At 31.7% G+C, this 16,422-nt stretch overlaps 1 protein-coding gene across 9 annotated transcripts in view; it reads right to left on the bottom strand.

The window, feature by feature from the left end:
- LOC132722342 (anion exchange protein 2-like) overlaps nt 1–16,422 on the bottom strand; it is a 171,909-nt gene that overhangs the window by 52,356 nt on the left and 103,131 nt on the right. For 7 of the 9 annotated variants that reach the window (XM_060706827.1, XM_060706828.1, XM_060706829.1 and 4 more), the window contains 5 exons: nt 15,771–15,895; nt 13,165–13,406; nt 12,264–12,278; nt 6,330–6,621; nt 4,084–4,113 (listed from right to left, as the gene is read on the bottom strand). In XM_060706827.1, coding sequence (XP_060562810.1) covers nt 4,084–4,113; nt 6,330–6,621; nt 12,264–12,278; nt 13,165–13,406; nt 15,771–15,895 — 704 coding nt within the window. The remainder of the gene's footprint in view (nt 1–4,083; nt 4,114–6,329; nt 6,622–12,263; nt 12,279–13,164; nt 13,407–15,770; nt 15,896–16,422) is intronic. The other 2 variants (XM_060706830.1, XM_060706832.1) reach the window with 2 other exon arrangements.

Here is a 16,422-nt window from a genome sequence, read left to right as displayed (position 1 = left end):
TTGTGACTATTTGTGCCAAGCATATTCAAAATCCCTTGATCTTTAAAGAAGTTTTATACGGGACACAAAATATACTCTATAACAGACTATGTTGATCTTTGACCTCCAAGTGTGACCTTGACCTTGGAGGTAGGTGACCGGCTGTTGCGCATGACACATTGTCTCATTATTGTGAACAATTGTGGCAAGTATTTACAAAATCCCTTCAAAGCTAAGAAAGTTATGGACCGGACATGAAATATACCCTCAAATAGACAATGTTGACCTTGAATGCGCAAGTGCGACCTTGACCCTGGAGGTACGGGTCTGGTTTTGCACATGACACATCGTCTTATTATAACAAACACTTGTGCTAAGTTATTTCAGATTCCTTTGTTAATGACAAAGTTATGAACCGGACACGAAAGTGTGACGGACGGAAATACAGACAGACGGACGGAGCCTATTTCTATGTCCCCCTTTTTTCTTCAAAAAGGCGAGGGACAAAAAGAGAGAGAGCTTTTAATTTAAAGACTCACCTTGCTTGCCCTGCGGCAATAGGTTCTACCTATGTGACAAGTGCAGACCAAGATCAGCCATAAATTCTGCGTGGTCTGATCATGGTCTGTACTGTTTGCTATTCAGAAAGTAGTTATTTTTGAATTTTTTTTTGCGTCTAAAAAATATTGAATGGTTTAGTCCAAATTGTAGAATGAAAAAGTCCATTTCAGATAATTAACACTGGGTAAGGTTTAAGTTAAATCGTCACCGAAACATCATCACCGTCATATGATTGTGGGCATAAATTGCATTCAGCAAATTTTAATATTTCCAATATCTCAAAACCATCCTGTCTCAATATATCCTGTTATTTCACCATTGTTTCACACATTATCTAAAAAAACACCACCTTCTGTCTCGTAGAATTATAAACTGACACGATTTTTAAACAAAAATTCAAGAAATTTCTGATCAATAGCATTGATGGTTAGTTACCATGGCAACTTAGAGAAAGATTTAAAACAAAAAATAGTTTAGTACATGAAGCTAACGACCTTGAAAATATAATTATGTCAAACTTGATTACACAATTAAGCAACTGTTATAAAAAGTGAATAGATTCTCTACTCAAACATTAGATAGCTGTGAATAGTTAAATTCATTATTGTAGTAAAACAAAGCAAAGAAAATTGTAGAAAGTCAAATGATTACTGTAGAGAAATTCTCAGATTTTTAGAAATACTAGAAGGAAAAATGTTATGCTGAAATTTAAAATAATTTTCTTATCTAAGATCGAGTGTCAATTTTCACCAGTGTCATTATTCAACAGTCTTTCTTTCTGAGCTCAACAACAAATGCTGTTTGAAAAGAGATGGCCTTGTGGTTAAGGAGTCCGCCTCTCACCGAAGGGATTATGGGGCCGGAGCCAATAATTCAGAGGTGAAAACCATACTTCTTTAGTTTACACCTGTAATTAACTTATTTAACAAAAATAAAAATAAGAAAACAACATTAAAACATAAAAGCATTTGTATAGAAATCTTGTTGTCAGTATTGGTTCTTAAAAATATGCTTACAACCCTTTCAATTCATTTACAAGCTTTTGCAATTGTTTACACCCCCTTTCCATGTGGTTACACTTATGCCAATTTGAATACCCCTTTCAATTTGGTTACACCCCTTTCAACTTGGTAACACCCTTTTCAATATAGTTACACCCCTTTCAACTTTGTAACACCCCTTTCAACTTGGTTACACTCAAGCCAATTTGGTTGCACTCCTTTCACAACAAATAGCATAAAAACACAAAATAAAACAAACTGCCTTGCCAGTTAAACAGTGATAGTTCCCGGAAAACCTTTGAATAATTATATTAGAACCAAGAACCCTGAATAACAAGACCAATCTTAACAAAGAGATTCTGGTGGTCTTTGAAAACAGTAATTTTTTTTCATGTGACATGCTGAGAAATGTACGGCTGAGAAATAACTTGGATCAAAGCATGATATATGTTTATACACTAAGCATCAACAAATAATATTTCTCTTTAATGGGATTTTTAAGACATACTGTGGGTCTTTAAGTTATGCCAGAGAGCATTTCCTTCTTTACTTAGGAAAGGACACTGTGAAGACATCTATCCCTCTGTACATTAAAATTCATATACAACCTCAGGTAAACTTAAATATGACAAAGACTTCCCAAGATTTGTGTTCTATTTGATGTAGGCATTAGACCAATAACTTGTGTGCAAATTTTTATAATTTTTTTTTTCATTTTATGCCAATGTAACTGATTGTAACGAATGTTAGAACAAAGAAAGAATGTAAGGACAAAGAATATTAGGACAAAGAAAGCAAGGATAAAGAAAGTGTTATGACAAAGAAATCAAGGATAAAGAAAGAATGTTAGGACAAAGAAATCAAGGATAAAGAAAGTGTTAGGATAAAGAAATAATGTATATTCAAAGAATGTTCAATCATCATTCTTTTATTATGCAAAATGACCAAAAAAGAAAATAAAAAAAAAAATTGCTGCATCTTTTTTTCTCACTCACATTGGGCAATGAATTACACAAAAAATCAATTTTCAATTTTAATTCTGAGCATATGCTTTCTAATTAACCTTTGCACATTATTTCATTTATAGCACTTTTCAAGATCTACATGTATGTAAGAATTTTAAATGTTAATTTATAGCCTAAGGCTTTTTGATCTCTGTGAAGCTCCTTTAATATTATCTTTAGATTTCTGTGTCATTTATTTTATTTTTAATAACACTCTTTTTTGTAGGTTTTTTCCCCTGTTATTTCACCATATAAACTATAAGCATTTCAAAATCAATATTTCAAAAAAGATAAATATTTCAAAAGTACAAAAAAACCCAAGCACTCATAATATTTCTTGTTTAAAATAAAAGCCAGACATATTCTGCCTGAAGGACCAATAACAGAACATTTCATCTTTGATTTCATTTCTCATATAAGAAACTTAAGTATTAAAGGGACTCTACCCTAAAATCATAAAATGTGTGACTATTACATAGATCAACTGGGGCTCTTTAAACAGGAGGACATAAAAAAATATAAAGAAGTGTACTCAAAAACATATTGAAAATTGTATATTTTTGTGCCATTCTTAGCCTGATTTTCAGTTTTGGGTCATTTTTCAAAATTAAAATAATTATTCTTGAAAAACAGAGTGAGTCGGAATGAGCTGATATTTTTCAATCAAGTTATTGGTCTAGACAAAAATCAAATGAGACATTAATCTTGAAAATTTATTTTCAGTAAAAAAAGACACCAGTTGGGTCCCTTTAAAACATGCCTCTTAAAACAGCAAACTGTTGCCATGAAAACTTTGCAAGAAAATTTTGATTTTCATCTTCAAATTATAATGGTCAGGCATTGCAAAAAAGTGACATGTTTAAATTGCAACATATGTACATCAACAAGAAATGGACATCCTGATAAAAGATTGAGAAAAAAGTCTAAAATTTTTATTGTTTCAATTGTTTATAGAATATGACGATTATTATTGTTTGTTTGTATGTTTGTTTTGGTCTGTTTGTGCAAAAAAAAAAACCAGCCAAGGTCAAATATAGCAAAATGTTTAAATATTACATGTTATATACTTGGTATACTTTAATATATTTGATAAAATATATTTAAGCATAAAATTGAGCAGGGGTCATCTCAAATGCTAGATTTGGCAGTGGTCATCTCAAAATGCTAGATTTGGCAGGGGCCATCTCAAATGCTAGATTTGGCAGGGGTCATCTCAAAATGCAGAAGATTTGGCAGGGGTCACCTCAAAATGCATAAAAATTAAGCAGGGGCCATCTCAAAATGTAAAATATTTGGCAGGGGTCATCTCAAAATGCATTAAAATGAGCAAAATCAATTCAAAAGATTAAAATTAGCTACTACACTAATGAATGAATATGTTATAATATCAAAAAGAAAAGTAATCAACTTGAACTGCAGATAAATGCAAATGAAGAAGCAATGATATTATTTAGTGGCAGGCTATTTACATTACACGTGCATTGAAAAAAAAAACTAACAAAAAAAAGAAATTAAGTACACAGCGGAAAACGCCATACCTTCCACATGGTCTACTGAGTCAGATTCGCCTGTTAGAGAAAATTTATTAACAATGATAAATGTAAAAATAAAGCAGTCACCATACCAATCCATGTTTATTTCTTACTATTCTAGCATTTATGAAAAGCTTAGGGCCGAATTAATTCTCTTTATTTTTGATAAATGCATATTGTGCATTACAAGCACTTTTATTTTTGCTATTTAACAGCATGAACAATAATTTAGTGCAACTTTCAATCAGGCAATATATCTACTGTCAATAAGACTTTAGTTTGGAAATCTGTTTTTTCCAAATACAATATCTCATGAACTTATGAAAAAGACTTTTGTCAGCCTGTGCAAAAGATTTTGTGCATACGACGCTATATTATTATTTCCACTTCTTTTTTATTCAGTTTTACGTCAACCAACACTCATGAGAGAGCATACAAGTATATCTGGCAACTTTTCTAGCTTTACTGGTGGAGGAATACCTCAGGTGCCCCTTCTGTGCATCGTTTTAGGAGTGTATGGGCACCTGAGTAGAACCAATGACATTCCTTAGGCCAGCAGGAAAGATTTTACTTTCACATGAAAGAATCTGGAGTACTAGGCCGGATTTGAACCCTCAGAGGTGAGGGGCAAGTGGTATACAGTTTGCTGACGTGGTTTCAAACATATTCATTATATAAACATTCACATTGATAATGGACTGTTCCAAAATGGAAGATGGACAAGTCAGTTTGAAAAATATATTGCTACTCCTCTTTGACATGGCTTAAGGTCGTATTGACTAGAACAAATATAAATTTACTAGTACATATACATATATATACATACATACTACTATTTGTTAGTAAACTCTTATTTTTATTATCATGTCATACATCAGAACCAAAGTTTATCACTGAACGCCATTTAAGCCCCTCCATGCAGACAGCCCAGCCCGATAAGCTTATGCCACCATTGTTACGCTAAACTCTACGTCTAAAATTGCTCAAAATTACTGCATCCTATTCGGGACATTATATAACAGAACAAGCAACTACAGACAAGATATTGAAAGTGGCCTTATATTGGCTTCTTATTGACTGCTGAACAATTGATAAGCATTGTTCTAAAGTCATACATCGAACATTTGATAAGTAATACATGGAACAATTGATAAAAGAAGTGTTTAAATCATACATGGAACAATTGATAAAAGAAGTGTTTAAATCATACATGGAACAATTGATAAAAGAAGTGTTTTAAGTAATACATCGAACATTTGATAAAAGAAGTGTTTTAAATCATACATGGAACAATTGATAAACGTAGTGTTAAAGTCCTACATCAATACCATTATTATAAAGAATCACACTTATAAACATTCATAACATCATGTAACGACCATTTATTTATATTCTTAGTTTGGTTTTATATCACACCAGCACAGTATAGATCATTTGGTGTCTTTCCAGCTTTATTGGTGGAGGAAGACCTAAGGTGCCCCTCGGCGTGTTATTTCAGGCTTACAGGCATCTGAGTAGAACCACTGACGGACATTCTGTAAGCTAGCTGGATAGTTTTCTCACATGAAAGAATCCAAAGTCCCTGTCGTGATTCGAACCCACAGTGATAAAATACAAAATATATAACTGACAAAAATACCATTTTACAACAATGCGTCTTATTGGATAAAAAGAAAGTGCAGCACTTTCTTCACTTGCTTGTTCTGTTTATAATATGCCCTAAACATGATACATAATGTTAGTGTCCTAAACTAGTTTAATTTACTTTATTCACTTGTCAATATTTCTTAGAACAAAATGTCCTTAAATCAGGAAAGTTTTAAATTTTATAACTGATTCTGCAGACATTCTGCTTTTAATTTCATGGTAAGCGTAAAATATGACCGCCACAAAAAAATTAAATCTTAAATTTAATTGTGAGTGCAAATCACCTAAAACACATTATTTACTTTCATTTACTGTAATTATATATATACTGAGTTCACTTTTTATATCTTAACATTACCGGTATTACATTGAGGGTCCTCCGGGGTTAGAGACCCAGTAAATATATAAATAACTTAATTTTACAATTTATGCAATGTAATTTTATATTTACTGTTTCTTTGGGGAAAGTAAAGTAATTTTTTAAATGTTCCAGTAAAAAAATGAATATCAAGGAACCATTGGCATTACTAACGTCAATCCCTGACCACTGCTGATGTTTTTTCCGCTCCTAAGATTAAAAAAAAAAATCAAAAACAAAATGTTACCTATATAAAACAATCCTGGTTTAAAACTGCCTGCTGAAGACTTGGTTTCTTCACCAATTGTCCACGGAACTTTCAAATTATTCTCAACATCTGGTGTTTTTACTGGTTCGTCTATGTGCAACACCACTGACAGCGGTCGTCCATCTATGATATCATGATCGCTTTCCTCTAGATCGATCAGAAGCTTGGTTGTTTCGTCAACATTTTCCTCGCTGTGAACTGCATGATTGGCTGAATTTTTCTGACTGTCTAACACATCATCGTCCTCATCACCAGAACTTGAATTACCGGACTACAAAAAGAATTTACATTATATATCACAATATTTCTATAGTTGTTGGAACTATGGAAAGAACACATTGCATCATTTCTTAAGATGTTTGAACAATGGAAAGAATACAGTGCATCATTTTGTAGTTTTTGGACTATAAAAAGAACACACTGTATCATTTCTGCAGTTTTTGGACAAAGGAAAGAACACGATGCATCATTTCTTAAGTTGTTTGAACAATGGAAAGAACACAGTGCATCATTTCTGTAGTTTTTGGACTATGGAAAGAACATATTGTATCATTTCTGTAGTTTTTGGACAGAGGAAAGAACACATTGCATCATTTCTTAAGTTGTTTGAACAATGGAAAGAACACAGTGCATCATTTCTGTAGTTTTTGGACTATGGAAAGAACATATTGTATCATTTCTGTAGTTTTTGGACAGAGGAAAGAACACAATGAATCATTTCTATAGATTTTGGACTATGGAAAGAACACATTGCATCCTTTCTTTAGTTTTTAAACTATCAAATGAAAACAATGCATTCCATACAATCAATTTATAAATTTTTTTCTACATAGTATCATATTAGGTTCTTTTTTATGCTAAAGTCTGCAAAAAAAAATTCAAAATATCTTTTTTTACAGAAGAAAACAATAATAACTGTAATAAATTTACAAACAAATTGGATACAAAAATGATTTTCATTTAATTATTCTCCATTATTAAAGACTTTTTTATTTGATAAATTAAGCAAACGTTCAGGTAATTGGTGTAATGTCTGAAGCAAAAAAACATTAATTGATTTGTAATAATGTCGAAGATACGGCAATTTCACATCTAACCCTACATTTCACGTTTCAACGAATGCATCACTGTGAATACACAAACTGTAAGCAAACAGTATATTACATAAACATTAACACATACAATTGTATTACTGTGTCGCCTGCAACAAAACATATAAGTTTATATGGTCTGCAATGACCAAAATATTGTGCGTGCTTCACAAACCACATCAAACATTTGGGATATCAGTGACATAAAAACTTACTTACAGTAAAACAGACTACAGTTAACTCCCCTTAATTAACGATGTTGCTTTTAACAATATACCACTTCTAATGGAGCTGTTGCCATGGTCCAAACATTTGTTTTCAATTTGGTTGCCTCTCGGGTATAACTATAAATTTGACGGTCCCCTGAATACCGTTATAAGCAGAGTTTACTGTATTTACTTGATATATTACTAAATACATCTTAATTGAAACAGGCTATAGATTCTATAAATAGCAACATCATATTCTATAATTAGCAACATTATGATTACACAGCATAGAGAGAAGAGTCACTACACATTACTACATTGTTCACATATTGTTGTTGTTCTTGTTTACACAAGATGCTGCTGTAAAACATGTAATCTGTTACCTTTGGTAAGAATCAAATTCATTTCTGTAATCAAATTTTCACATAACCAAATTTTCATATTAACGCATTTTTTCAAAATTCAATTTTCATGTAGCTGTAGCTGTTGCTATTGCGCTGTTGCACCTGCAATTCAAACTTCATTCAGACAAACATGTATGTGTGCATAATTAATGTATGGAAAATTGCAGCGCATAAAAACTTGTTCGAATTAGAGACATAACGTTTTTAAGACGTTTGCGGCAACATTTTTTATGACATGTCACATTTTGAGACATTTGCCGCGTAACCTTTGTGACATGTCCCATTTGGAAAATAAGTTATCTTTTGAGGCTATAGAGAAGCAACATAGCGTTCCACAGCGACCAATCACATTCTGCAGTAACAAGTCACATGTATCCGCATATAATCGCAATTTTTGGCATCACAATTTTTTGGCATCGCAATATTTGGCAGCGCCATGCGTTTTTTTTATACATTTACAATCAGTCAATCAATCATGCCACAAAACACTAGGGGTATATCACAATTAAGATATAACTTGGGGGAAAAAAATGGCGTACCAACTCAAACGTTAACAAATCATATGTATCTGCAAACGAAACCACCCTCTTCTTCTGCAAAGTTACAAAGGTAGAACACCTACTAAAATCTACAGAAGAAAAACAACAACATCAAAATCATTGTTACTGTTAGTCAAAATTAAATTGACCTTTCCATTTAAAGGTCATGATCTTGATATAAAAGGTCATGACCTTGATGATAAAAGGTCATGACCTATTAAAAGGCATTTACCAACTAAACTATTCTATTATTTCAAAACAAATCAATGGAGTTTTCAAACTGGTCAAGTTTCTAGCCCAGATAGCTAGAAAAACTTTTATGAAATATTTAAGATGACACCAGATTTCGGAATGAAGATGGTAACATAATTTAAGATGGCATCAGAATCAAGAATTCAAGGTGGCACAGGGTAGCTTTAAAATTCAGGGTCAAGACATCAGGTTTAAGATGGCATAATAAGGATTAAAATGGCATCTGGTGTCAGAATCAAGATGGTTCCAGAATTCAGTGTCAAGATGGCACAAGAATTCAGGGTCAAGATGGCACCAGAATTTTGAGTTAAGAAGATACTTGAATTCAGGGTCAAGATGGCTCAAGAATTCAGGTTAAAGATGGCATCAGAATCAAGAATTCAAGGTGGCACCAGAATGAAGGATCAAGATGGTTGTTCAGAAAACACTGGAATTCAGGATCAAGTAAGCTTTAAAATTCAGGGTCAAGATGGCACAAGACATCAGGTTTAAGATGGCATAATAAGGATTAAAATGGCACCTGGTGTCAGAATCAAGATGGCTCCAGAATTCAGGGTCAAGATGGCACAAGAATTCAGGATCAAAATGGCACTAGAATTCAGGATCAACATGTCACCAGAATTTTGAGTTAAGAAGATACTTGAATTCAGGGTCAAGATGGCACCAGAATTCAGAATCAAGATGGCACCAGAATTCAGGGTCAAGATGGCACAAGAATTCAGGATCAAAATGGCTCCATAATTCAGAATCAAGATGTCACCAGAATTCAGGGTCAAGATGGCACAAGAATTCAAGATCAAGATGGCACCAGAATTCAGAATCAAGATGACACCAGAATTCAGGGTCAAGATGGCTCCAGTATTCAGGATTAAAATGGCACCAGATGTCAGGTCAAGATGGCAACAGAATTTTGAGTTAAGAAGATACTCAAATTCAGGGTCAAGATTGCTTCAGAATTGGGTCATATCTGGCATGAGAATTCAGAATTTAAAAGGCACCAGATGACAGGATCAAGATGATACTAGAATTCAGAGTCAAGCTGTACATCCAATGATCCTGACCCCTATTATAGACCCATCCATTATTCAATTTGACTTATTATTAGAATGTATTTTAGAAAACAAAATAACCACTACAAAATGTAACTGACACAGTCTGTTTTATACATCGTAAAAAATAAATAAAGACAAAAACTAAGTGAGAACTGTTCCTATAAAAACCAAATGAGAACCATTCTTTTCTAAAATAAAAATAGATATAGTAATCAATGAGAATCCTTCAATTCTTAAAATGAAAATATGAACAAATCACTCAAAACCATTCCATTCTAAAGATAGAAATATGAATAATCACTGAGAACCATTCCATTCTAAAAATAGATACATGATTATTTTCAAACAAAAATCAAAGAAAAATTATCACACAGGTTTTTGTATTTTATACACACTATGTTAAAACTTTCTAAGGGTTTTTAACAATACCATTATTATTAAGACAATATCCTTGACCTAGACTAACAGTGATTGGTGTTTGCCCCTTTCCTTTAGCCAATCAGAAAGCTTGTTTCTTTTTGAAGTGTTTTAGCCAATCAGAAAGCCCAATTTTATTTCTTTTTGAATTTTTAGCCAATCAGAAAATTCTGTAAAAACTGTATACCTTTGTTATGAACACGTCTTTTTGGTACACCTGTATTGCAAACATTAGATAATTTTCAGATAGCAAGTATTACCTCCCCTTGCTGCCATTTTGGGTTTCATTCCCAAATATATGTTATGTATAAAGTAAAACAAAAATCTCCCACAATTCCATCATCTTCATGTAGCATGATAAAAATATTTTACATATAAGTGCTTTTATAATATTTTCCTTTATATTATATGCAACAGATTTTGTCAATAACATTATATAGAATACTGGCCCCCAAACAAATGGCTGCCACTTTTGGCAAGGGAGGTAAATATTGCAAAAACTGTGAGCACAAAGAAAATAAGACATAAATTTGAGTAGTTTACAAAGTGATTTGTCAAAGAGCAATTGTGAAGAATTCTAATTGATATAGGAAAGTCAAACACTAAATTGGTTAGAATTCATCAGGATGTCTCTACTTTGTTACACTTTGTTCAAGACATATGTGTTACACTATGTTCAAAACATTATGTGTTACACTATATTTGATAATTTTTGCACACTTAATATTGAAGAAACTTTATGATAAATTCCAACCAATATGTATATATCTAAAACAACTTCTAATAAAATATAATGTTAGAAGTGGGCTGAAAGTCTTATAAAAATATTGCAATCATGAATTGTACAGAAGAGCTTTGTTGCATTCAGTATAGAAATCATATTCAGCTTTTAGTAGTTGTTGTTGTTTTTTTTTGGTAAGATTTTAAGCTTGAAGAGTGATTATAATATAAAGCTTAGTTTTTGTAAATTGGCCTAATCAAGCAATATGTGATTATGTTAAGTCAGAAGAGAATATATCTGCTCTTTTAGTACTACAAATTGTATGGAAGAACCTTATGGCAAAATTTAAGCCTTTTATGCCAAAATTTAAGCCTTTTATGGCAAAATTTAAGCCTTTCATGACAAAATTTAATCCTTTTATGGCAAAATTTAAGCCTTTCATGACAAAATTTAAGCCTTTTATGGCAAAATTTAAGTATTTCATGGCAAAATTTAAGCCTTTTAAGGCAAAAGTTAAGCCTTTAACATACATGTCTTTGTGCCTGTTGCTATATAAGGCCAGTATGCAGAAGAAAATTTGTTATTTTGTACAAAACAAAGGGTTATAATGGCCTACAACACACATTTCTAATAAGATTGAATTTTAGAGATTCTAAGGAAATGATAAAAGTATATAAGTTCAGTGATGAAACCAAAAAAAGATTACCCCTAATACACTTTAAATTCAAAAGTGTGTGTGATATTACAAATTAAAAATCTTTTAAATCTAGACCTAACGTCTCGTTTTTACTTTCCTACGGAAATCATATATCAAACAAAAAACCGAAATAATTCAAACATACAATTATCCAATGCACCATATCATGTGAACGGGTGTTAACAAGGTGTGCCTATCAATAAAAAGTTAAAATTCATTCAAATCTAACTTAATATAATACTAATATCTCATAAACAAATCAAATGCCAAGGCTCATTTCTAACTCAGAATTCAGGCAAAAAAAAAAAAATCAAAAAAAAAAATCAAACAGCCTTCATAATGCATTTACATGCGTGTCATAGTTAAAATGATGAATCAAAAGCATTTATAAATCGCGCATTACTTCACTGCAAACTTAAGAAGTGATGGTTACATAGTTATTATTATTTTGTTCGAGCAAAATTTGTTAAATGTACATCAGTGAATACACCAACCATAGATAGAGACAGGTCACATTGTTTCAATACTCACCTCAGAGGAATATGCCTATAAAACATGTATATCAGTGAGATATCATATTTATTTCACTAACTATATAAAAAAATAAATCACTGCAAGGTGGACAGTACCTGAGATGTGATATATAAATTATATCATTCACTGAATAAAATTCAGTGCGAGTTTCATCGATGTGAAATATGAATTCATTTACTATAAATAAAATTCACTCTGAGATAACTGGAGTGAAATATATGACTTATATCACTCACTGAATAATTATGATTCACAATGAGGTTAACATCATAATAACAAACATTAACCAAGGCCTACTTTCTATATTAATCTATATCTGCATGCACTTATTGCTTATAATTTACTGTGACTGTTATATAAAAATAACTTATTAAGTAAAATATTTATAAATTGAAAGATTTATAAAAGTAGAAACAATAAATGCTTGACACAATTCTAATGATATTGAAAATTCTGCAAAATGATTTTCTAGTAGTTTCCCCTTCTGAATATTAAAGAATGCCAAGAGTAGTTCCCCTTACAAAAAAAAATTCTAAGAGTTATTTTGACTTACAAATATATAAGTACTCTAAGAGTAGTTCCCCTTACAAAATAATATTCCAGGTGTAGCTTCCCTTTTAAAAAAAGTATTCTAAGAGTAGTTACCCCTGACAAACTGGAATACTTAAAGTAGTTCCCCTTACAAAGTAGAATTCTAAGAGTTCCCCTTATAAAATAATATTCTAAGAGTAATTAGTACAAAAAATAATTGCAGGAGTAGCTTCCCTTTCAAAAAATCATTCTAAGAGTAGTTCCCCTTACAAAAAGAATTCTATGAGTTATTTCACTCACAAATATAGAAATATTCTAGGAGTAGTTTCCCCTTACAAAAAATATTCAAACAATGATTTCCCCTTACCGAATACTCTTCTTTCTCCACTTCTGGAATGGATGGTGACAAAAGTGCTGACTTTGATGGGAAAATAATAGACTTGGATTTCTTTTTTGGATGTTTACTTTTCTCCTTTTTCTTCCTTCTTTTTTTCTTCTGTTTCTCTTTTTGAACTTCGTCGTTCATGTACGTAGCAAAGTTTTTTACAGAGTGACTGTGTAATGATTTTAGCGGGACATGAATATGCGGGAAAGAAGATCGTCGATGACCTAGAAAAAAATTATATGTGGACATATATTAGTTTATTCTATTTGGTTTCTACACATGCTAACACTATCAAGGTCATATAACTTTTTTTTCAGCTTAACTGGCTAAGAAAAACAGTAATTTTGATTTTGCTTGTTATGTGAAATGGCTAGAACCAACAGACTTTCTGTGATCTAGCTTATTTTACTTGCACACATAAGGAAAGTCTTTAACGCACCTTGAGGAATAGGCAGAAAACTATTAAGGTCAAAATTAAGTGAGGAGGTTTTTTTTTGAAGGTGCATGCTTACATCAAGTGTTAATATAATTGGACATCATTTCAAGTGTTAATATAATGGGACATCATTTTAAAGCCTTTGCAAAACATAGAGAATCTTTTTACTTTTTTTATCTCATCTAAATAATAGTAACAAACACCAATAAAATGTGTTACAAGATGAATTCTGACAATCTCTTGTTAGTATATTCAAGCAACCAACGACCTTTAGACAAGTAAATATGGTATGTGAGCCACAAAACATCTGTTTAACAGTTGTATAGGTCCAAAAATAAATTTTAGACGTCATTAAATATAGTTGTGTTGAAATTACAGAAGCAAAATCTTCGTATTTGAAACAATTTCAACAACTCTTGTTTCATGACCTTCTGTTGAATTGTACAACATTTGAAATTTTCAGGTATGTTGTAGTTAAAAATAAATTAAAGCTGCACGCCTCCAGATGAGCAAAAATATATCAAAATAATCAATATTGAGAAAAATGTACTAAAATTTTAAGAAAGGTAAACACATTCAAGATCCAAATTATATTTCCATGTTATGTGCAGTTTAAGACTGCTTTTGCAGTATTTTATCACCATATTTCTACTGCGTTATTACTAATGCAGTAAAGGCTGTTTTTGCATATGTTGACCACTTTTTGGTAATTTTCTTAGATTGTAAGTGCCGATTGCAATATGTAAATTGCTTTATTTGTTCACCTCACAATATTTTACTTTTAAATATATTTCCAAAATTTTCATGAAAATTAACATGAATCTGGAGGCGTGCTGCTTTAATTTTGCATGACATTTATTCAACAGGAAATAAAGTTGTCAATATTGTGTATAACATAGAAAAAACAACATTAGACATTTTGTCTGAACAAAGGTATTTCTCGGAATGAAACCGTTACGTGACTTCGGTACAATTTCATGACAAATATTTTTGTTCTAAGTTTACATCAAACTACATAAAAACTTAACAAGTTACGTCATTATCTCCCTATTTTTTTTTCTTAAAGCAGCTCATCTTCAGATTTATGCTACATCGTTCAATAACTCCAACCACCCCTTAGAATATTATAAATGGACTTGTCCATCTTTCAATCTGGACAAAACCATTCATTGTTTTTAGGGAGAAGTTCAAAATAAATACTGACTGAATAATTTAGGTGTAGAGTGCAGACCATGACCCAGATATCACACATGTGCCAACAGAACTGGTCTGCATTTTTATCTTTTTAAACCAGTATATATTTTGAAGTTTTCCCCTAAAAGTGAAAGAATTGGTTTTGTCCAGATTAAAAGAAGTACAAGTTTCATTTAGGGTTACAAATTTTAGGAGGGAGAAGGGGTAGTCAAGTTATATTTTTACATAAATGTAACATGATCAAATGCTGTTTTTACACATCTTGAATTTTCTAAATTTGAAATTTCCACCATTTTTCATGTTTCATATATTGAAAAACTGCTTTAACTCTGTGCCTGGGACATGGACGGTAGCTTGTATTTACATCTAACGCAAATTCAATTTGGCTCAATCAAATCAAGCCGAACACTTCAAATTTTTTCCCATTCTAGGTAGTTCTAATGGTCTTCCATTGTTTTTTATGTTCGTGAACATCAAATATAACTCTTAAGCTATTATACATTTAACCTAATTAAAAGATTTTTTCTTCAAAAATTTTTTTACTCCCTCATTTTGGATGCCATGCAATGATTTTTTTTCCAAAACTGCACAATGAGGGGGAAAAGCAAAAATTTGCAAAAAACACAATACAATTTTGGCTGAAGCTTTTAATAAAACATATACATATAAATGTGGGCAAAGCTAAACAAAATAATTTTTTTTTTGCATCTGAATCTATTCTTTCAACATGCAACATTAGCTCTCTTACCATTTTTCCCTTTGTTTTGCATGAAAAAAGATAAATAAGTATATTCCAGCTCTCTATTCCCACCCCCGTTTTATTTCACAGTTTTCCTACAACCAGAAACCAGTTAGGCTTGTGTGCTTTGAATCATAATAAACAAGTAAAAAAATATATCAAAAGATCATCAGAAAATGCTGGTTGCCTTGACAACTTTGTTACTATTTTTAGACTTACTTGATATATCATACTCCTCCAGTACCCGGTCACTAGCCGAGTGCACTGTAAGCTCGGGTACCAGTCCACGTTCTGACGGCAAACATTCAGCATTACTACTTGATATCAAGTCACTAATTGTCAGCCTGCAAAATAATGTATGATGATAGTGTTTTCATTATTTCACTTACTCCAGAGCTTTTATAATTTCACTTACTTAATTTCACTTACTCAAGAGCTTTTATAATTTCACTTACTCAAGAGCTTTTATAATTTCACTTACTCCAGAGCTTTTATAATTCTACTTACTCCAGAGCTTTTATAATTCTACTTACTCCAGAGCTTTTATAATTTCACTTACTCCAGAGCTTTTATAATTCTACTTACTCCAGAGCTGTTATAATTCTACTTACTCCAGAGCTTTTATAATTCTACTTACTCCAGAGCTTTTATAATTCTACTTACTCCAGAGCTTTTATAATTCTACTTACTCCAGAGGTTTTATAATTCTACTTACTCCAGAGCTTTTATAATTCTACTTACTCCAGAACTTTTATAATTTTACTTACTATGGTGCTTTGATTAATTTACTTACTCTGGTGTTTTCATTATTTCACTAACTCCAGTGTATTATATAGAGGATATTTGTTTAGTTCAGTGTAAGATCATAATA

Source organism: Ruditapes philippinarum, unplaced genomic scaffold (genome assembly GCF_026571515.1).
Source record: "Ruditapes philippinarum isolate M1 unplaced genomic scaffold, ASM2657151v2 ctg335_1_1_1_1, whole genome shotgun sequence".
Lineage (NCBI taxonomy): Eukaryota > Metazoa > Mollusca > Bivalvia > Venerida > Veneridae > Ruditapes > Ruditapes philippinarum.
This window is presented reverse-complemented; position numbering and strand designations above follow the sequence as displayed.